Raw genomic sequence first — 23,874 nt, 5'->3', positions numbered from 1 at the left:
GAACAAGGTAAATATTAACAAAAGCAATCAAACAATAAACATGTGAAATGCTTGAGTTCTTTGAGCTAAATTCCCCTTGAACCACACCCTGTCTGTCAACACTGTATACTGCAGCCAGTGCCGAGTCACATCCCATTTCTGTAGTGTTGCCTTCCCATTCTGCTTCACAACACGAGGACACCACAGAATAAGCTATTGGGTTAGCTAGAACAGAGAGTTGTCCCAACAACACCAACATGTCAATTCAATGGTTGGGCCTCCTAGTGGACCTGTGGTTTCTTTTGTCCTGCCTACCATTTCACATCTCAGCTTTCAATCTGGACACGGACACAAAGCATGTTCTGAGGAAAAACGGTGATCCAGGAAGCCTGTTTGGATTCTCCCTGGCACTGCATCAACAACTGAATCCTGTCAATAAGAAACTGTGAGTTGGCCTCTTATAAGAAATTATTAACAGTGTCCCATACATACTATTATCTGATCTTGCTTGTCATATATAAACGTATTTGTGTGTCCTCTATCCTGTCTGATTACCCATCTGTCTTATATAAGTACACAATATGAACTGAGAAACAAACTAGCCTTAATGGCTACTCTTAATCTCTAGCCAGTACAACCAGAAGAGAATGGGCCACCTCTCTGAGCCTGGTTCCTCTCTAGGTTTCCCCCTCAGTTCCTTCCTTTTAGGGAGTTTTTCCTGGCCTCTCTGTTTTCACGTCTGCTTTGCTTGCTCTTTGCGGTCTAGGCCGGATAACTGTAAAGCACTGTGACAACTGCTGATGTAAAAAGGGTTTTATAAAATAACATTGATTGATTGATTGATACAACTCAGACCAGCAGTGACAAAGTTGTTTTTAGTTTGAATATTTTATTGTAGAGCTGCATGTGAGTTTTACATCAATGTACAACACTCTGATTTATTTTTCCTAGATTGCTGGTTGGAGCACCACGCGCCAAGTCATTGACCAAAGCTGAAGTTACAGGAGGAATCTACCAGTGTGAGCTCACCACTGATTCTAAGAGCTGTGAGCGTGTCAAGCTTGACAATGATGGTTTGTTTGCTTCCACTCACGTGTAATAGGTTTTTGTGTGTTTGATGGCTGTTAAGAAAATATGTGTGATTTTGTTAATGTGTATTTAACATTAATGTGCGTGAACGCTAACTTTTGTGTTTGAAAATGAATGTTCCCCAGAGTTTGTTAAAAGCAAGGATGTCAAAGACCAATGGATGGGTGTACGAGTGACAAGCCAAGGCCCTGGTCAAAGCGTTATGGTATTGTAAATATTGTGTACTTTAATCTTTGAATTGTCATTTGTTGACAATAATAAACTTATATTGTTTTTTGGTTTGTTTGGTTTGTTTTGTAATAAACTTATATTGTTTTTTTGTTTTGTTTTTAATTCAAGGAATTTAATTGACTCGGAAAGGACAACATTTCAGGGTTTCAGTGAAGTTAGCAAAAGAGCACATTTTCATTATAAATCAAACCCCTTTGTTTATGACTTAGAATTCCTTACGTCTAAGAGAATTTCTATCATTCTCCCCACCACAGACCTGCGCACATCGATACCAGGAGTGGAGCACCAATCCTGACACCCCTAACCTCGTATTCGGTCAGTGCTATATCCTGGGGGAAGATCTCCACAAGAGTGATGCCCATAGAATCTGGAGGAGGGTGATCTGTGATGACAGAAAACACATCAAGGATAAGCCTAAGAATCCTGATTGGTTCGGATACTGTCAACAAGGTCATTCTGCCGCCTTCGCCAAGGACAACACATCTCTGCTGTTTGGGGGCCCCGGAGCTTACCAGTGGAAAGGTACATGTTTTGAATTGGGAGATACTTTTAGAATGGGTTTCATCTTGTTAATGTAAAAATATGATGCACTGAATTATGATATGTATCTGATATGTATGAGACATGGTATTCATATACTGTATGTTTGGGACATTCAAACACACTTGCAGTCAGTACACAATGCACTGATTTTGGAATGAGCTGTCAATGCAACTGAGATCAGACCTAGTTTTGTCTTGAAAAGCCCCGACAGGTTGAAACATTTCTCTATTATAGATTCTTTCTTTTAATTTTTACCTCGGATTTATGCCTGTTTAAGGACCCTGGTGTCCACAGCATTTTATTCAAATTAATTCAAAACAACTTCATTTATTCCCAAGGGTCAATTATTCACATTATTCTCCATCTGCCTGTCACAGGAATTGTGAGAATGGAGTCCCTAGACAACCTTGAAGTGTCAAATGAAGAGCCCTGTGAAACTGGGGATGTGGACAGACTTGACCGTGACCTCATCCCTCTCCTTAACAACAGTTATCTAGGTCAGTTTAGATGGGATAGAGCTTTCTTCATCCTCTATTCAATCACAGTGAAAGGAAAACACAGAAGTGCTTGGTTTTGTGGTAAATTTCATCAATACTTTTGTTCGGTTTTTTATACTGTTGGTGTAAGTGATGCTGTAAGGATGCTTTACTCTCTTAAAAATGTAAAGAATGGCATGTTTCGTATTGATTCATACTATTTATTTACACATTTTGTGAATTACATCTCCCTTTCCCATAGACTTGGACCCTTGTGCACAATTTATGTTTTAGTAATTTAGCAGACTCTTTTCTTATCCAGAGCGACTTACAGTAGTGAGTGCATCCATTTTCATACTGGTTCCCTGTGGGAATCAAACCCACAACCCAGGTGTTGCAAGCACCATGCTCTAACAACTGAGCAGAACGGGACCCCCTGTTCATCGTGGTAGCACTGCAGTTGCTAACATTGAGTAATTGCTGTCTTTTTTCCAGGGTTCTCAATCGACTCTGGAATGGCCCTCACCAAGAAGGGCCAGCTGACTATAGTGTCTGGGGCACCACGAGGCGGTTTCAGTGGGGAGGTGGCATTTCTGAAGAGAGACCCATTGGCTGAAAGAAGTCTATCTGTGGAAAACATCCTTAAAGGCCCAGGCCTGGCCTCCTCCTTTGGCTACGACATAGCCGTAGTGGACCTCAATGCTGATGGGTACAGATTTCAGCCAGTAGCTTTGTCACAATTATCTCCCCTTCCTCCCAAAATGCGCAGTGTTCACTTCCTTTCAATGATTTGAAAGGAAATTACTGGTATACGAAATATGGTGGAAACTCTCACTAGCCGTGCCTCCACCAATTCAATGCTTTAAAGAGATTCTCCGGTACATAGTTCTGAAAGTAGTGGTCCCTAAGTGGTCCCCTGAAAATTGCCTACTAAGTCACATATCAGCAATGATGTGCACCACATCATTGCTCTTTCTCTCGCTCTGCTGTTTGTGCATCTTGCTAGCTGTCACTCAAATGGTGAGGGGCTGAAGCTCAATGGCTACAATTGCTAGGGGGCTGTCCCATGTGGGGGAAAATGGTGGGGAAATGGTGCAGCACAGCTTCCAGAAAAACAGTTTCTTTCAAACTAGGGAGTTCGTGGTTAATCGAGGTGATAGTAATTCTGCACATACACTATGCATGTATGAACTACACATGGACACATCCAGCCCAAAGCAGGAGATTTAAAAAATACTAAATATTCGCCAGTTCCAGAGCATGTCTTTAAGATTTGTGGGAAGCAAGTGACCAAATGCACATTTCAGAAGAGAAGCAATATTATTGTGATGCACGCTTTGTATACAGTAGGTCTTGTTAAAGGCCCAGTTCAGTCAAAAATTAGATTTTTCTGTGTTTCATATACAATATTTTCCTCATTATGAGATTGGAATAATATTGCGAAAATTATGATAAGGCCCTTTTAGTGTAAGAACTGTTTGAAAAGACAACCTGACATTTCAGGCTGTTTTCTTGGGATGGAGTTTTGGCCTCACCTGACATCACCAGGGGGTAAATTGGTTGATAGTTTTCAGAATTCCTTCCCCACTCAGACCACACCCAGACAGACAGAGCAAAATTCTTGCTTGAGAAATTGCTCATTGCTAAGAAGCTATTTTTGTTTCTTTTAACCCATTTTAATTGAAAACAATCACAGTAAGATACTTACAGTGCCTTCAGAAAGTATTCACAGCCCTTCACTTTTCCACATTGTGTTGTGTACAAAGGCCTGAATTTAAAATTCTTCTGGACAAACTAAATACAATCTTTGCCCACTTTGAGGATTTTAAAGTGCCACTGACACGACCCGCTACCAAGGACTGTGGGCTCTCCTTCTCCGTGGCCGACCTGAGTAAGACATTTAAATGTGTTAACCCTCGCAAGGCTGTCGGCCCAGGCGGCATCCCTAGCAGCGTCCTCAAAGCATGCGTAGACCAGCTGGCTGGTGTGTTTACGGACATATTCAATCTCTCCCTATCCCAGTTTGCTGTTAAAGAGACTGAAAAATAGCTACACTCTCAAGGCCAACAGACTGTTAAACAGCCATCACTAACACAGTGAGGCTACTGCCTACATACAAACTTGAAATCATTGGCCAATTTAATAAATGGATCACTAGTCACTTTAATAATTCTACTTTAACTATTTTACTATAGGGGGCAGCATTTTCACTTTTGGATGAATAGCGTGCGCAGAGTGAACTGCCTCCTACTCTTTCCCAGATGCTAATATATGCATACTACTATTAGTATTGGATAGAAAACACTCTGAAGTTCCTAAAACTGTTTGAATGATGTCTGTCAGTATAACAGAACTCATATGACAGGCGAAAACCTGAGAAAAATCCAACCAGGAAGTGGGACATCTGAGGTTTGTAGTTTTTCAAAGCTTGGCCTACCGAATACACATTGAGATATGGATAAAGTTGCACTTCCTATGGCTTCCACTAGATGTCAACCGTCTTTGGAAACTTGAATGAGGATTCTACTGTAAAGGAGGGGCTCATGAGACCTCTTTGAGTCAGTGGTCTGGCAGAGTGCCTTGGTCTCATGACGCGTGCTCCCAACAGAGTTACCTCTGGTTCCAGTGCTTTTCTGAAGACAAAGGAATTCTCCAGTTGGAACATTATTGATGTTTTATGTTAAAAACGTCCTAAAGATTGATTTCATACATGCGCCTCATGAAGATGGATTACTGGGCTGAACACTCTAACAACAAGTGGCTATTTGGACATAAATGACAGACTTTATGGAACAAAGCAGTCATTTATTGTCGACCTGGGATTCCTGGGAGTGCCTTCTGATGAAGATCATCAAAGGTAAGTGAATATTTATGGTGTTGTTTCTAACTTTGTTGACTCCAAAATGGCGGATATTCCTCTGGCTGTTTTGGGTTCTGAGCACCGTTCTCAGATTAGGCTTTTTCCGTAAAGTTTTTATAAAATCTGACACTGCGGTTGCATTAATAAGGAGAAGTCTATCTTCAATTCTGTGAATAACACTTGTATCTTTTATCAATGTTTATTATGAGTATTTCTGCAAAATCACCGGATGTTTTGGAATCAAAACATTACTGTATGTAAGGAGCCAATGTAAATTGAGATTTTTGGATATAAATATGCACATTATCGAACAAAACATACATGTATTGTGTAACATGATGTCCTATGAGTGTCATCTGATGTAGATCATCAAAGGTTAGTGATTAATTGTATCTATATTTCTGCTTTTTGTGACTCCTATTTTTGGCTGGAAAAATGGCTGTGTGACTTTTCGACTTGGCTATGACCTAACATAATCATATGTGGTGCTTTCGCTGTAAAGCATTTTTTAAATCGGACACGATGCGTAGATTAACAAGATGTTTATCTTTCATTTGCTGTATTGTTAAACCTGTTAAGCATGTTGAGTCCCAATTGGGAACCAGCCCTCCCACCGTCAGCTAGAATGTGGCGCATGGAACGCAAAAAATATTCTTAAAAATATTTAACCTCCACACATTAACAAGTCCAATAGCTCAAATGAAAGATAAACAACTTGTTTATCTAGCCAGCAAGTCAGATTTCTAAAATGTTTTACGGCGAAAACACAGCACATATTTATGTCAAACCACCACCGAAGACACACCGAAGACCAAGCTAATTTCCATAGCCAAATTCCACAAAATATGCAATCACCAAACGCAGGATTAAAAGAAAAATAATTGCACTAACCTTTTGAAATCTTCATCAGATGACAGTAATATAACATGTTACACAGTACATTTATTTTTTTCAATAATATGCTATATATATCCATAAATCTGTTTACAATGACGGCATGTTCAAAAAAATGCTACTCAAATGTCCGGAGAAATGACGATAACTCTGCCATATGCCGTCAGCTAACATGGAATACACAACATAAACTTAGACTAAATATGCATGTTCTACATATGTATAGAAAGATACACTTCTTCTAAATGCAATCGCTGTGTTACTTTTATTTTTAACGTTACAGATTTCATTCACTAGGCTATAATATGAGTCGGCGCTCAGGAATTAGCATTTTTACTCCTCTACTTCGGAGTCCACAGAAACCCATAATAAACACATAAATCTTCCCTTACCTTTGCTGTTCTTCCATCAGTAGACCTGGAAGGGTTTATACTTACCAAAAACAGCTTTAGTTTGGAAGTCTGTGTCTTTCGGTGATCAAACACGACACATTTCGGTTGAAATGCAGCCAAAAGTCAAGTGGGTGTGCACCAAAACGTCGAAATTACATATTATATGTCGACTAAACTTGTAAAACTATGTTCAGAACACAGCATTAGCATGTTATCTAGCTTCACAGCAATTCTCAGGATGAAGAGAAACACACAGTCGTTTAATCAATCTTGGAACAAAGACAGAGCACGCGTGAGCCTGTTTTCTCGACCGCAAGGTTTCGGCCTCTCGTGAGCAATTCTCGAGAAGCCCCATTGAAAGCTGACATCGCGCTGAAGAGATAGGAACTGTTCCCAGGACTGTAAGTGCTTGGGAAGGGTGGGGGCGATGACGTCAAAGTTGGGCCAACTTTTATGATGACAAGAGAGAGTTTGGGAGAATGAGTGCCCTGAGAGTTCTGCTTTACATAGAGACATAATTTAAACGGTTTTAGAAGCTTTAGAGTGTTTTCTATTCAATAATACTTTTTATATGCATGTATTAGCAATTTTTGACAGATTTTTTTCTGTTTACTATGGGCACCCAATCACCCCAAAGGGGGCAGCAATCAGCCCTATCCTGTGTGAAAGTTACATATTTCAAAAAAAATATTTTTGAATTTTGCACGCTGCCTTATCAGCGGAATGTTGTGCCCTAGAAAGGTTAATAATGTTTACATATCTTGCGTTACTCATCTCATATGTATATACTGTATTTTATACCATCTATTGCATCTTGCCAATGCCGCTCGGCCATTGCTCATCCATATATATATATATATATATATTGTGGCGTACAGCAGGTCAGCCACGAGGGGGAGACTCTTCGAGGCCTGGTGGCAGACGGAGTCTACATCACGAGGCAATGCTCCCTCTGCTGAACGTGCCAGGTCTCGACGGGCTCTCCGGCCAGGACTAATTGGGGCTGATTGTGGTTGGTGGGTAATCAAGGGCTCACCAGCTGTACGAGTCCCATAAAGCTGCCAGAAGGGCAGCACACAAGAGAAGGGACAGGGGGGAGAAAGGTAACGTCAGTATAGTTGGAGACGGTGCCCGAGCTAAAAGGATGGAGTTCAGTTTTTGTGCCCGACAGGATACAGCAAGACCAGGAGCCCAGAAGACGGTATCCCGGAGAGGGTCTCATGGGGGTGACCTATCCTTTTCTTTTGATTTATTATTTAAATAAACACCCTTGAAACCGAGCTAATTCTTGACCATACCCCCTGGTCTGCCAATATATATATATATATATATATGTATGTGTAGATGCATTTTTAAACAAAAAAAACAGAACTTGGGGGGCCGCGGGCCTCCAGTTGGGGTACCCTGCTGTAAAGGCTTCGTTCCTTTCACTCTGTCATTTAGGTTAGTATTGTGGACTAACTACAATGTTGTTGATTCATCCTCAGTTGTCTCCTATCACAGACATTAAACTCTGGAACTGTTTTAAAGTCACCTTTGGCCTTATGGTGAAGTCCCTGAGCGGTTTCATTCTTCTCCGGCAACTGAGTTAGGAAGGACGCCTGTGTCTTTGTAGTGACTGGTTGTATTGATACACCATCCAAAGTGTAATTAATAACTTCACTAGGTTCAAATGGCTATTCAATATCAGTTTTTTTTACCAATAGGTGCCCTTTGTGAGCCATTGGAAAACCTCCCTGTCTTTATGGTTGAATTTGTGTTTGAAATTCACTGCTCGACTGAGGGACCTTAGAGATAATTGTATGTGTGGGGTTATCTAGCTGTCATTCAAAAATTATGTTAAACCCTATTATGTGACTTGTTAAGCAAATGTATAACAAAGTGGTTGAATACTTATTGACTCAAGACATTTCAGCTTTTCATTTAAAAAATATATAATTCCACTTTGACATTATGGGTTATTGTGTGGAGGTCAGTGACAATTTAAAAAAAATCTAAATTGAATCAAATCAAATTATTGGTCACATACACATGGTTAGCAGATGTTATTGTGCGTGTAGCGAAATGCTTGTGCTTCTAGTTCCGACAGTGCAGCAATATCTAACAAGTAATCTAACAGTTCCACAACAATACACACTATCTAAGTAAGGAATGGAATAAGAATATATGAATAAATATATTTATCAACTTTTTTGGAGGGGCATAATAAACTGTAAAAACACCAGGAAATCAGTTCCATGTGATTTTAATTTCCCAAGTATTCCCACGCATAATTGAGAGACAAATGAAAGCAATTTTTGAAATGATTATGTTTTAGTCAAATGTTATACAGTATCTGTTTGGGCTTCTTGCAATCTGCAAACTTTTTGTAATTACCAAATAAAATACAATTTTATTGGTCACATACACATGTTTAGCAGATGTTATTGCATGTGTAACGAAATGCTTGTGCTTCTAGTTCCGACAGTGCATCAATATCTAACAAGTAATGTTTAACAATTCCACAACAAATACCTAATACACACAATTCTAAGTAAGGAATGGAATAAGAATATATACATATAAATATATGGATGAGCAATGTGAGAGTGGCATAGGCTAAGATGCAATAGATAGTATAGAATACAGTATATACATTTTAGATGAGTAATGCAAGATATGAAAACATTATTAAAGGGACTAGTGTTCCATTTATTAAAGTGGCAGATGATTACAGGTCTGTATGTAGGCAGCAGCTTCACTGTGCTAGTGATGTTTACATTTTAGTAAACACTCTTAAACAGAGTGACATACATTAGGGTTAAGTGCCTTGCTCAAGGGCATATCTACAGATTTTTCACCTAGTAGGCTTGGGGATTCAAACCAGTGACCTTTTGATTACTGGCCCAATGCTCTTAACCACTAGGCTACTTGCGGACCATCTGTCAAGAAAGAATCGGCCCGAGGCTGAACCTAGTTGATGATCCCTGTTGTACTGAATAAAAATATTCAAAAACGTGCATCCTGTTTGCAAGAAGGCACTAAATTAAAACTGCAAAAATAAGAAATTACTTCTATGTCCTGGATACAAAGTCTTATGTTTAGGGCAAATAAAACATCACTGAGTACCACTCTTCATATTTTCAAGCATGGTGGTGGCTGCATCATGTTTTAAATTTGTTTTATTTAACTTGGCAAGTCAGTTAAGAACAAATTATTATTTACAATGGCGGCCTACATGTTATGGGTAGGCTTGTCATCGGCAATGACTAGTGAGTTTATAAGGATAAAAAGAAACAGAATAGAGCTATGCACAGGCAAAATCCAGGAGGAAAACCTGGTTCGGTCTGCTTTCCAACAGACACTGGGAGACAAATTCTCCTTTCAGCAGGACAATAACCTAAACATAAGGTCAAATATACACTGAAGTTTCTTACCAAGATGACATTGAACGTTCTTGAGTTGCCTAGTTACAGTTTGACTTAAATCGGCTTGAATATCCATGGAAAGATATGAGAATGGATGTTAGCAGTGATCATCAACCAACTTGACAGAGCTTGAAGAATTTTTAAAAAGGATGTTATTGTACAGTTATTGTACAAATATTGTACAGTTCAGGTGTGCAAAGCTCTTGGAGACTTACCCAGAAAGATTCACAGCTGTAATTCCTGCCAAAGGTGCATCTACAAAGTATTGACTCAGGGGTGTGAATACGTATGTAAATTATGGAGTATTGTGAGTAGATGGGTGAGAAACATATTTAATCAATAAGACAGCAAAATGTGGAATAAGTCAAGGGGTATGAATACTTGACAATATCAATGATTTGATGTTGACATAAAAACATCTGCCTTGGACCTTTAATGTGGGAGAACCATGTGGGAGGACCTTTAATGTGGGAGGACCTTTAATGTGGGAGAACCATGTGGGAGGACCTTTAATGTGGGAGGACCTTTAATGTGGGAGGACCTTTAATGTGGGAGGACCTTTAATGCATTGTATGTAATTCTGTTGGTCGGGTATTTTGGGGATTCCAGGTGGGACGACCTTGCTGTGGGGGCACCCGAGTTTTTCTTAAAAGAAGGGGTGGTCGGAGGGGCAGTGTACATCTACATCAACAACAGGGGAAGACAGTGGGAGAAGATTGAGCCTGTCCGTCTGGATGGGAACAAAGACTCCATGTTCGGTCTCGCAGTTGAGAACATTGGAGACGTCAATCAGGACGGTTATGAAGGTTGGCTGAGGTTTCTTCATTACTTTAACTTAAACCTTTCTCTCGGCTTTGGGAACATCTTAGCGACCCATCTCCCTCATAAATTCAGACCGTAACTTTATTTTTTACTTGACAGATATTGCTGTGGGGGCTCCCTATGATGGTGTAGGTCGAGTGTACCTTTACTATGGTTCCTCAGGTGGAATCCACAAAAAGACAGCACAGGTGGGAGCCTTTACATTAAACTGGAACACCTGCATCTGAGTGATGACCACCCCAATCTCTCAAGAAAGTTTGAAGAATGTTGAACACAAACTACATTTTGTCACAAACAGTATCTCTTGTCATTATAGATTATAACAGCAGAATCGTATAATATAAGACAATTTGGATTTTCTCTGACTGGCAAAATAGACATGGATGGCAATCATTACCCTGACTTGGCTGTTGGATCACTCTCAGATTCCATATTTGTCTACAGGTAACTTTGCCTTGATGACATCATATCAGTGTTCCTCAATCTTGGTCCTGAGAGAACACACAGGATTCATAGTATATCCTTTAGTTTTAACACACCTGATTCAAGTATATTCTACTCATCATCAAGTTTTGAACTTGGTGGTGTCCACTGGTCATTTTGATTTACTTGGATTTGCTTACAGGGCAAGGCCAGTAGTCAATATCAGAGAGGACTTACGAATCACCCCAAGTACAATCAATATGGCGGCAGAGCACTGTGACAAACACAAATGGTAAGACTTTCAAGAAACAACATATAAACAAATATCAATACACTGCCGTAATGAAACCCAACATATTATTGTCTACATTTGCATAGTACATTCAAGGCACGGGCATGCTTTACCTACACAGCACAGCCGCCATCCTACAACCCCAGACTGAGTAAGTTCCTTACCTTCAGCCTCCTAAATGACCATGCCCTGGTACTGCTGAGATTGAGGCTGTCCTAATATGGACACTGTACTCTTGACGCTTTATGTACACTGTGCTTCCGGAACTTATGCAATGCATTCTCTTCCTCTAGCTGTCAACTATGCCTTCGAGGCTGACGCTGAGACGAGGAAACAGAGGCGTTCCTCCAGGATGCAGTTTCTGTTTCAGTCCCAGGGAGTCCTGGAGCTAGCAGGGCAGGGCGAAGAGAAGTGCACTGAGACCCAACTCAAGCTATTGGTAGTGACTCTGCATTTTTCAATCTCGTCACAACTGTGGTTCATGTAGAAATCAAAGTGTGTCTTCCTCCAAATAGACTAGGGTCAAGGGACAGCCATGGGTCATAAGACAACAACACACTTTGTTTATAAAGCCACTATTTCCTCGATCATGAAAATACAGTACCATTTCTATCCATCTGTTCAAGGGTGATATCAAGGACAGACTGCACAGCATCCCCATCTCTGTCTCTGTGTCCTTACTGAATGACAGTAAGACAGAAAGCAAGAGTCCCCTGCCTGCACTTACTCCAATACTCAGCCTCTATGAGCAGAGTACAGCCACCTCAGAGGTAAACGTGTGTGTGTGTGCCTATGTGTGTGTGTGCTGATGTGTGTGTGTGTGTGTGTGTGTGTGTGTGTGTGTGTGTGTGTGTGTGTGTGTGTGTGTGTGTGTGTGTGTGTGTGTGCGTGCGTGCGTGTGTGTGTGTGTGTGCGTGTGCACGTGTGCGTGCATGTGCGTGTGCGCGTGCGCTTGCATGCGTGCGTGCGTGCGTGTGTGTGTGTGTGGAGATGTGTGAGAGAGAGGAGGTATAAGCCTAGTAGTTATGAAACAGTTATTGTGAGTCTTAAGAACTAAATTCAACTTTTTCAGGTTATCTTCATAAATAAAGGTTGTGGGAGTGATAACATTTGCCAAAGTAACTTGGAGCTACAGTACAGGTTCTGTTCCAGACCAAAACTACTGGGTCAAGATGTATTCACCCCACTGCCCAGGTAGAAACTAAATGTGTGATTAGAATGTTACCCAGAAGTCCCTCTTGACTACATTCAACTTATTATGTATTCGGTTACATGAACCCTGTAATGCAGTGGTGGCTGGTGGGTGGAGATATAGGAGGACACGCTCTTTGTAAAGACTGGGTTAGAATATATGGAAAGATATCAAACAAAGAGTTTCCATGTGTTTGATACCTTTCCATTCCAGTCATTGCAATAAGCATGTCCTCCTATCTCCGCCAACCAGCCTCCTCTGCTCAATATGGCTGTTGTCAATGTAGTGCTTTGGTAATGATAAGGCTCATGTCTTTCTAGTGAAAGAGGTATTCCAGTAATCTCTGCTGGAGATGAGGACATAGCTTTGGAGGTCAATGTGACCAATAGGGAGGGTGATGATGCCCATCAGAGTCACCTGATCATCAAACTCCCTGACTCTCTTTCATTCTCATCATTATACTTCAACCACATTTCAGTAAGTCACTGGCCTTCCATACATTTTTGGTAAAATCATTGTACAGTATACTGGCCTGAGGAGTTAAAATAATGTTAATTAGCCACGATTCTATTCAGGATACTGTAAAATCAATGAAAATATGACCACCCATCTTCTTGATTTCTGAAGTTAAACATCACCAATACCGTAATTGTTCCAGGGTAATAAATAGGTACATTATATATACAAAAGTATGTGGACACCACTTCAAATTACTGGATTTGGCTATTTCAGCCACACCCGTTGCTTACAGGTCCAATTTCTGCCCTGCTAGAACTGCCCCTGTCAAACGTAAGTGTTGTTATTGTGAAGTGGAAACGTCTAGGAGCAACAACAGCTCGGCCGCGAAGCGATAGGCCACACAAGCTGTCAGAACGGGAAATCGTCTGTCGTCTCTTGCAACACTCACTACCAAGTTCAAAACTTCCTCTGGAAGCATCGTCAGTAACTGATTGTCGGCAGTTTCATGAAATGGGTTTCAATAGCCAAACAGCTGCGCACAAGCCTAAGATCACCATGAATTTGGAGCACTGGAAACGTGTTCTCTGGAGAGATGAATCACGCTTCACCATCTGGTAGTCCGATGGACGAATCTGGGTTTGGCAGATGCCAAGGGAATGCTACCTGCCAACTGTAAAGTTTGGTGAAAGACTAATGGTCTTCGGCTGTTTTTCATGGTTCGAGCTAGACCCCTTAGTTCCAGTGAAGGGAAATCTTAACGCCACAGCATACAATGACATTCTAGATGATTCTGTGCTTCTAACTTTGTGGCAACAGTTTGGGGAAGCAGTTTCGGGAAGCACACATAAATGGTTTGTCGAGATCAGTGTGGAAGAACTTGACTGGCCTGCACAGATCCCTGACCTCAACCCCATCGAACACCTTTGGGATGAATTGGAATGCCGACTGTGAGCCAGGCCTAATCGCCCAACATCAGTGCCCGACCTCACTAATTCTCTTGTGGCTGAATGGAGCAAGTCTCCGCAGCAATGTTCCAACATCTAGTGGAAAGCCTTCCCAGAAGAGTGGGCTGTTATAGCAGCAAAGTTTGGACCAACTCCATATTAATGCCCATTATATTGGAATGAGATGTTCGACAAGCAGGGGTACACATACTTTTTGTCATGTAGTGTATATTTTTACATCACTGCCTATAGTTTAATTAAATTATCAGCTGCTATCATATGACTCAAAAGTCTGGCTCCCTGATTGGATATGTTGACCCTACAGGAAGTACTAGTGAAGTGCAACCCCAATGACAATGGTACACTGACAGACTGTGAACTGGGAAACCCATTCAAAAGAGATGCTGAAGTGAGTAGTCATGTTGTGTATGTCTAAGACATTTATTTTTTCTATGATACCACAATTGAATAGTTGTCCATTGTAAGTAAGAGACATTTGTGTCCCTTAGGTTACTTTCTATGTAATATTGTCCACTTCCCGCATCTCTCTGAGCACAACTGATGTAAATGTTACCTTGCAGCTTGAAACGTAAGTATAACAGTGCACATAAATGTTTGTTAGAGGACCCATTAGCTCTGGGTAATAAAGGTAATGTTTGAGCGTGTCTCTTTTGTATACTCTAAACCAGTCACACACAGATTATTCTAACAGAGTAGTCTTTTGGTTGCAGGACAAGTGTGCAGAAGATACAAGCAAGTGAAGCAAAGGCCAAAGTAGTTTTTGAGCTGCACCTACAAGTATTTGGGTGGGTGTACAGACATGTGTATTTGCTCTGCTGTTGCTGCTCCTGTATTTGTTCTGCTGTTGCTTCTTGGGGCAGCAGGGTAGCCTAGTGGTTAGAGCGTTGGACTAGTAACCGGAAGGTTGCAAGTTCAAACCCCTGAGCTGACAAGGTACAAATCTGTCCCTCTGCCCCTGAACAGGCAGTTTCCTAGGCTGTCATTGAAAATAAGAATTTCTTCTTAACTGATTTGCCTGGTTAAATAAAGTTTAAAAAAATAAAACCCCACCCTTTTAGCTAACATATCTGAAGAGCTCCTGTCATGAAAATATATTTTGTGTCACAAATGACAACCTATTCAAAATATTTAGTGCACTATTTTTGACCAGAGCACTATGGGACCTTATCAAAAGTAGTGCATTACATAGGGAATAGAGTGCCATTTTGGACGCAAACCTTAATGTGGTGAAGGAATTAAGGTTTATGAGATATGCTTGTTGTCAGACTGGCCAGGCCCTCCCAGGTCAGCTTTGGAGGAGCTGTAAAGGGAGAGAGCGCCATGAAATCAGAGGATGATATTGGAACCCTTGTGGAGTATGAATTCAGGGTGAGCTAATTGATTTGTGGTTCAAAATTCTATTGTTCCCTGGTGATTATCAAAATTCCATATGCCTTTGTACACTGCTCTGCACTGGGCGTATAAAATGTTCCCCGAAATATATGCTTATTAAATACATCTATTTGTTAATCTATTTGTCAACTTTAACAGATATGGAATTTGGGCAGGCCACTGAAATCCTTTGCCAATGCGTCGCTGAATATCTACTGGCCCAAGGAGAATGCAGTGGGGAAATGGCTGCTGTACCTGGTGCAGATCCACAGTGAAGGCATCCAGAACGTTCCCTGCTCTCCGCTAAAGGAGATCAGTCCTGTCCAACATATAAAGGTAAATTCTTCTGAGCATCAATTCTGAGGTAATATCGATAGGTTACTGGATCTTGAGTGAATCTCTTTCACAATTGCTCTTTTTTGCGAGTGGTGTAGTAACCAATGATTTATATGCATTATCATTCACACAATTGGCGTAAGTTGCCTATTTTGTCTGTTTGTAAGATGTAGTTATTGCTAATCTTCCTAATTATGATTTTTAACTCTAGGGCTCTCGTGATAATTCAAGAAAAAGACGAGATGCTCATCAGGAAGCGTTCTCATCTGAGGATGGATTCTCCTTCCTGTCAAAGAAAAGAAAATACAAAACTCTGGTAAGAGAACATTCATTTGAAGCAACTGTGAGCGGACCAAGTAATTGGACATCACTCTAAAGCGGGAAGGTGGAATAAACGAGTCAGGAGTAGGTTCTCTCTATTGAGGGCATTTGGTCAACACAAACACTCCAACATAATCAATGAAAATCTTCCAAGGAAAAACATACATCATCTTCTCCAGATGAAACAGGAACACAATAGGATCATCTTTAAACTACAACAAAAAAGTCACGGGATTGTCACCGTCTTAGTGGTTCTTCCTGGATAGCTCCTCTCTCTCGGTGGCCATCTTCCAGAGATAGTTTTCCCCTCTCTCTGCTGGTTCCATTCTCTCTCTTATAGGGGAAGGAGAGTATGTCATTAGTACCGTCAGCTGTGCTTAATTGCCTCTGGTTACCTTGTCTCCCATGCCTTGTTGGGCTACTATCCATGAGCCCAGCCTGCCCTCTGGTGGTCCTTCCACACAACTATCATGTGTTTAACCCACTCGAGTCAATTGACGCACCGGTGTGTCAATCTAAGTTGCATAACAAAGAAAATCCCCATCAAAATCCAACAATTTAAGAGATAGAGATATCTGTTTTTTGCATAGGATACGTCTCAATCCACCGCATCTGCCAGTGTCACACTTCTGCATCTGCGGTGAAAGGTGGCAAAGTTAGAGCGGTGTTTGTCAGACCATGAGACATCCTGAAAATCGGTATTCTCATAAAAACGTATGTAGCATCCAAACGGTTTGACATACAAACTATTATGGAAAGGGGAGAATCTCACAAACCTGATGGTGTTCTCCGTTTTGCTCTACGACCCCCACAAGTGTCAGGAGACTCGTCTGAAGTTGGTTCAGCCGATCAACCAACTTCTGTCTGTAGCTGCCAAATGGACCGCTGAGGCTCTCGTGAACACAATGGAGTTCTCCTTTTTGCTCTGCGACCAACACAAGTGTCACGGAACTTTCTGAAGATAACCGGTACCGGTTTAAAAAACACATTTAAGTATAAAGGCATAGCCACAGGAAGTAGGGGTGCTGAGGGTGCTGCAGCACCCCCTGACAAATCAGAATAAAAAAATATATATATACTGTATATATGTATTATTATTTGTATTTTTTACAAAAGTAGTGCATTGGGCCTTTACTGGTCTTTTATTGACAGACCGGTATAGACATCTGTAGCTCTGTAGCATCTCCACTTTGGTATATAAAAAAAGGTAGTTGTATACCTAAGAACAGTGTCTTGCAGGATTAAATAGATGGAATTGAAAGAGTTGTTTCCCTGTCCCTTTCTCTGTGATTGTCATTATAATGAAATCCAGAAAGAACAAAAACCTAGCCTCAAACATTTACGTCAAAAGATGCAAAGTTATGGGAAAAGATCCAAAACATCCACATCAGATGTAATATTTTTATTGATCAAATAACATGGAAAACAACCACTTTTTGTTTCAGTGTTAATTAACCATCCTTACAAACCACTTAATGTAAATGTACATTACAGTGTTGTACATGCTGTAGGTTGGTCATCTACTAGGTTTGTACCTGTAGACTTTCCATCACCATGAAGAAAAACAATTTACAATACAGTAATTGAGTACATTGAAAAATCAAGTGGTTTGTGATGTGGCTCAGGTGGTAGAGCATGGTGTTTGTAATGCTAGAGTTGTGGGTTTGAATCCCAAGGGTGACCAGTGTGAAAATGTATGCACTCACTACTGTAAGTTGCTCTAGCTAAGAGTATCTAGTAAAAGGATTGAATAGACCATTTCAGTTTCCACATAGAAAAAAGTTGCATTTGCAAAGTATTTCAATGAACTGGAAAATGTGTATCAAGCAAGTTTTTTTAATTTTCCACAAGTATTATCAGATGAACTGTTTTGTACAGATAATTATCAGACTCAAGTTACTCAAATACATTTAGTTTCCATTTTTTCACAAAAGTAGTACACTGGGCCTTTACTAGTCCTGTATTAGCAGACCAATAGGATTACCGAACCAATATAGAAGTTTGTTGGGCAGGCAACAAACTTGATTCCAACCTCTCTTTTAAAAAGCATGTGAAAAAGGTAATTCAAATAACCAAATTCAACCTAGCTAATTTCCGATTTATATGAAATTGTTTGACTACAGAGGTAGCAAAACTGTACTTCAAATCTATGATACTCCCCCACTTAACATACTGCTTGACTAGTTGGGCCCAAGCTTGCTGTACAACATTAAAACCTATTCAGTCTGTCTACAAACAGGCTCTCAAAGTGCTTGATAGGAAGCCCAATAGCCATCATCATTGTCACATCCTTAGAAAGCATGAGCTCTTGAGTTGGGAAAATCTTGTGCAATACACCGACGCATGTCTTGTATTCAAGATCCTAAATGGCCTGGCTCCCCCTCCACTCAATATTTTTGTTAAACAGAAAACCCAGACATATGGCAGCAGATCCACAAGGTCTGCTATGAGAGGTGACTGTATAGTTCCCCTAAGGAAAAGCACCTTTAGTAAATCTGCATTCTCTGTGAGAGCTTCCCATGTCTGGAATACACTGCCATCAGACACACGAACTGCACCACATATCACACTTTCACAAAATGCTTGAAGACATGGCTAAAGGTCAATCAGATTTGTGAACATGGTCCCTAGCTGTGTGTTGCCGCTCTCCATGTTGTCTGTTGTCTGTAGCTTGTGAGGTGTGGAAACACTTTGTTGCTTTTATGAACTTTGTCTTGCTGCTTTTTGTTCTATGTTGCTCTGTCTGTATGCTACGTCTTGCTTGTCCTATGTTGCTCTGTTTGTAGGCTATGTCTTGCTTGTCCTATGTTGCTATGTCTTGCTTGTTCTATGTTGCTATTGTCTATATTGTAATTGTTTTTAATAACCTGCCCACGGACTGCGGTTGAAAATTAGCCGGCTGGCTAAAACCGTCACTTTTACTGAAACGTTGATTAATGTGCACTGTCCCTGTAAAAATAAAAATAAACTCAACTCAACTCAACAACAACAAAAATTCTGAAAAATCACAGCACCCCCACCCCCAAACTACTAGCTTCTTGCCTGCCCAAAAAAAGGTGTAGAATGTGTACAAATATATATTTCCAGATTTTTTAAATATTTCCTAGATTTAGGACAAACAGTTCAAAACATTGCTTCTTGTGATTTCTTTTTTAACGGTCCTTTTTTCCATTTATGAATGTGTTTTTTAATGCGCTTCTATGGTGCTTAGTAGTAAATATTTTATCAAATAAAAAAATCTGAATACTAAAGGGTCCATAGTATGACCATCTTAAAACAATACCATATGTCAGCTTATCACCCCCACCCCCCCCACCCCCCCCGCCCCATCTTAGATTCTAAACTATTCATTTTTTGTTTTGTTTTGGCCAAGTCATTGCTGAGTGGAGAGACTTTAATTTTTGAACCCCGCTCACTTTCTTGCAGACATGCTCAGACGAGTTAAAATGTGTAGAGATACGGTGCCCTCTGCTGGGTTTGGACAGTACTGCAGTGGTGTTTCTTCAAGCTCGCCTTTGGAACAGTACTTTCCTTGAGGTGCCTATTTCCGTTATGTTTGTTACTACAGGTTCTTCATGTACATAACACCTAATTCTGTTGCATAGACATTGTGTCGTCCAGTTTCAGTGCAGTTTCTTTGTTCTCTGCGTATCCCATCATAGGACTACAGTTCATTAAACTACCTGGACATTGTGCTGGATGCCACTCTCAGCTTGACAGACTCTGCAGAGAATATTGGGCTTAGGAAGACTGAGAAATCTGGAACCCAGGTACAAACATGCTTATGCTTGTTTATTTAGAAATATAATGATGGCCTATATGTTCAAATAGCTAAATGATCCATAGTATGACCATCTTAAAACAATTCCACACGTCAGCTTAGAAATATAATGATGGCCTATGTGTTTAAGTTAAGAAGTTTACATTTACTATTTTTCCCTGCCACTGAAGGATACCTGATCTATCTTCAGAGGACTACATTTTTGTTCTTTAGAGTTGAAATAGTTTTCAACTATTATTATTTACTTTCTGGTTGTTTTGTAGCATACGTTTTCATACATATCTGTATGGAATTGCTTTCCATACTTAGTGACTAATCCTGTAATCTAAATTGATGTTGTTTTTTGGTTTGGTTGAAATTGGTCTACTAATCTGGAATCACAGATCAATGTAGCTGATGTAATTACCACTGCCCATTTAACCACACACACCCTCTCACACTGTGCAGCATACATACACTCTCACCAGTCTCTTTTCAAGAATGTCATGTGTTCATCGACTCAGCTAAATACTGTAAAGTACCTTCATTTTGATGGCATGATGGTGTGTTTGGGGTCTCAACTAAATACTGTAAAGCACCTTCAGTTTGATGGTGTGTTTGCAGGTGAGGCTGACAGTGTTCCCTGAGAGGAAGGCTGCCATCTGGGCTAAGGTCGCCTGGTGGGTCATCTTCCTCTCTGTAATGGTAGGACTGCTACTTCTGGCTCTGCTCGGCTTTCTGCTGTGGAAGGTAACACAATGTGTAATACACACTGTGGAAGGTTGGTGGGAGGAGCTATAGAGGGACGGGCTCATTGTAACGGCTTAAATGGAACGCAAACGCTTCACAAATGGAAACCACATGTTTGACTCTGTTCCATTTATTCCGTTATTCCATTACAATGAGCCCTTCCTCCTATAGCTCCTCCCACCAGCCTCCTCTGGTGGAATCCAAATATTGATATGAATATTGAAACTTCTGTGAGAATCTTTATTTTGAGTGTGTGTGCTTACCCTGGCTACAAATAAAGTTGTCTATTTGATCCTATTGTAGTGCATCAAGTACCCTGTGGCTAAGAAGTACTATGTCATGCAGAAGAACACAGAGGAACGTCACCCAATTAGAGGAAACTCATCTTTGGGTCCAACTGCATAGGCACAGAGAATTGTATGCACTTCAATGATATAATTAATTGAACAGAATAGTGAAAAGCTTATTTTAAGATTGTGTATGTACACAAATGTTTACAAGTTTAGCAAAACGTCTTAAACGTACATAAAATGTCATGGATTTCAGTTGTTGTTTTTAAATTACGTGTTTGTTTTAATGGTTGTATTGATGTCATACTGTACCTGTGAATCTGTCTGACTGCCATGTGGATATTAATACAAATGTGAGCTTGAACATTAGATCCACTGGTAGCAATAATACAGTTACCAGAAGAGACTTGAATTCTGAAAACAGTACAAATGAATTTACAGGCACAACATTTTCTTGACAGTTTAATGAAATGGAGTAGTCTATTTCCCAAAATTGTTACATCTTAAAGTTGTACTGACTATCCTTTTACAGTATTGGAATGTGGTATCTTATATGGGAGTGTTGATATGAGGTCATAGTGGTTCCACTAACAGACTAGAAACCAAATGTTTTTTGAATAAAAACAAATCACCATCCAGTGACCACTCATTAATTTGAATTGTGCACTTTGATAGTCAAAAGCATCTATCATTGTTTATTTTAATAATGATGCTTCATCAATAAACAGTCAAAATCCATATTTAGACCTGGCGTACATAACCACTCCCACACAGACTTATTATCCTAACATACAAGGTTAAGAACCTTAGTAAACATACTGGGCTCCCAAGTGGCACAGTGGTCTAAGACACTGCAGCTCAGAGCAAGAGGCACCACTGCAGTACCTGGATTGAATCCAGGCTGCATCACATCTGGCCGTGATTGGGCGGCGCACAATTAGCCCAGTGTTGTCCGGGTTTGGCCGGGGTAAGCTGCCATTGTAAAATAAGAATTTGTTCTTAACTGACTTGCCTAGTTAAATAAAAAAGAAATACAATTCCCTCAAACAAGGGATGCTGCAATTGGTCATTCAACAACAAAAACATGTGCTTGAATGTTCTCAATACATTCTTATTATATTAACCATCTTTCCTTTTTTATCACACTTCTCTCTCCTCTCTTTTTATACACTTTCATTACCTTTCCCTTTTCTTCAACCTCTCATCTCTTTTTAAATCAAGTCGATCTGTCTCTTTTGAATCAAGTCGATCTGTCTCTACTTTGTAGAGCTTTTTATTGTATTAAGTTATGATTTAATACTTGCTGTTTGCTCTATGCTTGGTGGAGACTTAAATTTCCTTGGCTACTTTTTCTCATCTTTAACCAGTCTTTTGTCATCGTCATATCAGTTTTATTGAAGTTCCCAGTCATAAACATTCACTTTCTCCCTTGCTGTAAATGATATGAGACATTCAGAAAATAATTGTCTGAGAGCTACATTTAATTTGACTTTAATATAGGGTTAAGATGCTCACCATACCTCCATTTTCACTCTTATCAATCACACTCACATATATTTAACACTAATCCTCCTTAATTCAGAGCTCATTCAACCAAGCTGCTATTGTAATTTTGTTGTCTTAAAGAAAAGTTCATGCAAAAGTTTAAAGACATTACCTGTAACATCTCCTATCCACACCCCATCCCTTTTTTTAATACTAAATCTTATTCTAACCATACAAAACCAGACACACATGCTGCTCCCAACCTATCATGAGTCCCAGGAACAATTTCTCCACGGGAGATCTCAGGGGAAACTTTGTACGAAGCCTGGTCCAGCGGTTCTCAAATATCTCTGGTTAATATTTCTGGATTCAAACCAAGACATATGAAATGCATTTTTTTATTTAACCAGGTAGGCCAGTTGAGAACAAGTTCTCATTTACAACTGCGAACTGGCCAAGATAAAGCAAACCAGTGTGACACAAACAACAACACAGAGTTACACATGTAATAAACAAACATACAGTCAATAATACAATAGAAAAGTCTATATACAGTGTGTGCAAATCAGGTAAGACGAGGGAAGTAAGGCAATAAATAGGCCATAGTGGCGAAATAAATACAATTTAGCAATTAAACACTGGAGTGATAGATGTGCAGAAGAAGAATGTGCAAGTAGAGATACTGGGGTGCAAAGGTGAAGAAAGAAATAACAGTATGGGGATGAGGTAGTTGTATGGGCAATTTACAGATGGGCTATGTACAGGTGAAGTGATCTGTGATCTGCTCTGATAGCTGGTGCCTAAAGTTAGAGAGGGAAATATGAGTCTTCAGCTTCAGAAATTCATTCCAGTCATTAGCAGCAGAGAACTGGAAGGAGAGGCGGCCAAAGGAGGAATTAGCTTTGGGGGTGACCAGTGAAATATACCTGCTGGAGCGCGTGCTATGTGTGGGTGCTGCTATGGTGACCAGTGAGCTGAGATAAGGTGGGCCTTTACCTAGCAAAGACTTATATATGACCTGGAGCCAGTGGGTTTGGCGACGAATATGAAGCGAGGGCCAGCCAACAAGAGCATACAGGTTGCAGTGGTGAGTAGTATATGAGGCTTTGGTGACAAAATAGATGGCACTGTGATAGACTGCATCCAATTTGCTGAGTAGAGTGTTTTAGGCTATTTTGTAAATGACATCGCCGAAGTCGAGGATCGGTAGGATAGTCAGTTTTACGAGGGTATGTTTGGCAGCATGAGTGAAGGGTACTTTGTTGTGAAATAGGAAGCCGATTCTAGATTTCATTTTGGATTGGTGATGCTTAATGTGAGTCTGGAAGGAGAGTTTACAATCTAACCAGACACCTAGGTATTTTTAGTTGTCCATATATTCAAGAACCGTCCAGATTAGTGATGCTGGAGGGGCGGCAGGATGTGGGCAGTGATCGGTTGAAGAGCATGCATTTAGTTTTGCTTGCATTTTAGAGCAGTTGGAGGCCACGGAAGGAGAGTTATATGGCATTGAAGCTCATCTGGAGGTTTGTTAACA

The 23,874-nt window shown here is 40.3% G+C and overlaps 1 protein-coding gene across 1 annotated transcript; it reads left to right on the top strand.

Moving 5' to 3' along the window:
* Window positions 1-123: 123 nt before the first annotated feature.
* LOC112220540 (integrin alpha-6-like) lies at window positions 124-21,494 on the top strand. Its single transcript, XM_042303244.1, has 25 exons — window positions 124-424; window positions 931-1,052; window positions 1,194-1,273; window positions 1,554-1,821; window positions 2,220-2,339; window positions 2,814-3,027; window positions 10,481-10,677; window positions 10,793-10,881; window positions 11,010-11,137; window positions 11,319-11,408; window positions 11,495-11,559; window positions 11,702-11,847; window positions 12,035-12,178; window positions 12,481-12,602; window positions 12,921-13,077; window positions 14,329-14,412; window positions 14,513-14,592; window positions 14,735-14,809; window positions 15,290-15,392; window positions 15,555-15,731; window positions 15,943-16,047; window positions 19,479-19,589; window positions 19,715-19,822; window positions 20,437-20,562; window positions 20,866-21,494. The coding sequence occupies exons 1-25, from the start codon at window positions 237-239 to the stop codon at window positions 20,965-20,967; spliced, it is 3,201 nt and encodes a 1,066-aa protein (XP_042159178.1). The 5' UTR covers window positions 124-236; the 3' UTR covers window positions 20,968-21,494.
* Window positions 21,495-23,874: the final 2,380 nt, after the last annotated feature.

This window comes from Oncorhynchus tshawytscha, linkage group LG21, assembly GCF_018296145.1.
Source record: "Oncorhynchus tshawytscha isolate Ot180627B linkage group LG21, Otsh_v2.0, whole genome shotgun sequence".
Classification (NCBI taxonomy): domain Eukaryota; kingdom Metazoa; phylum Chordata; class Actinopteri; order Salmoniformes; family Salmonidae; genus Oncorhynchus; species Oncorhynchus tshawytscha.
This window is presented reverse-complemented; position numbering and strand designations above follow the sequence as displayed.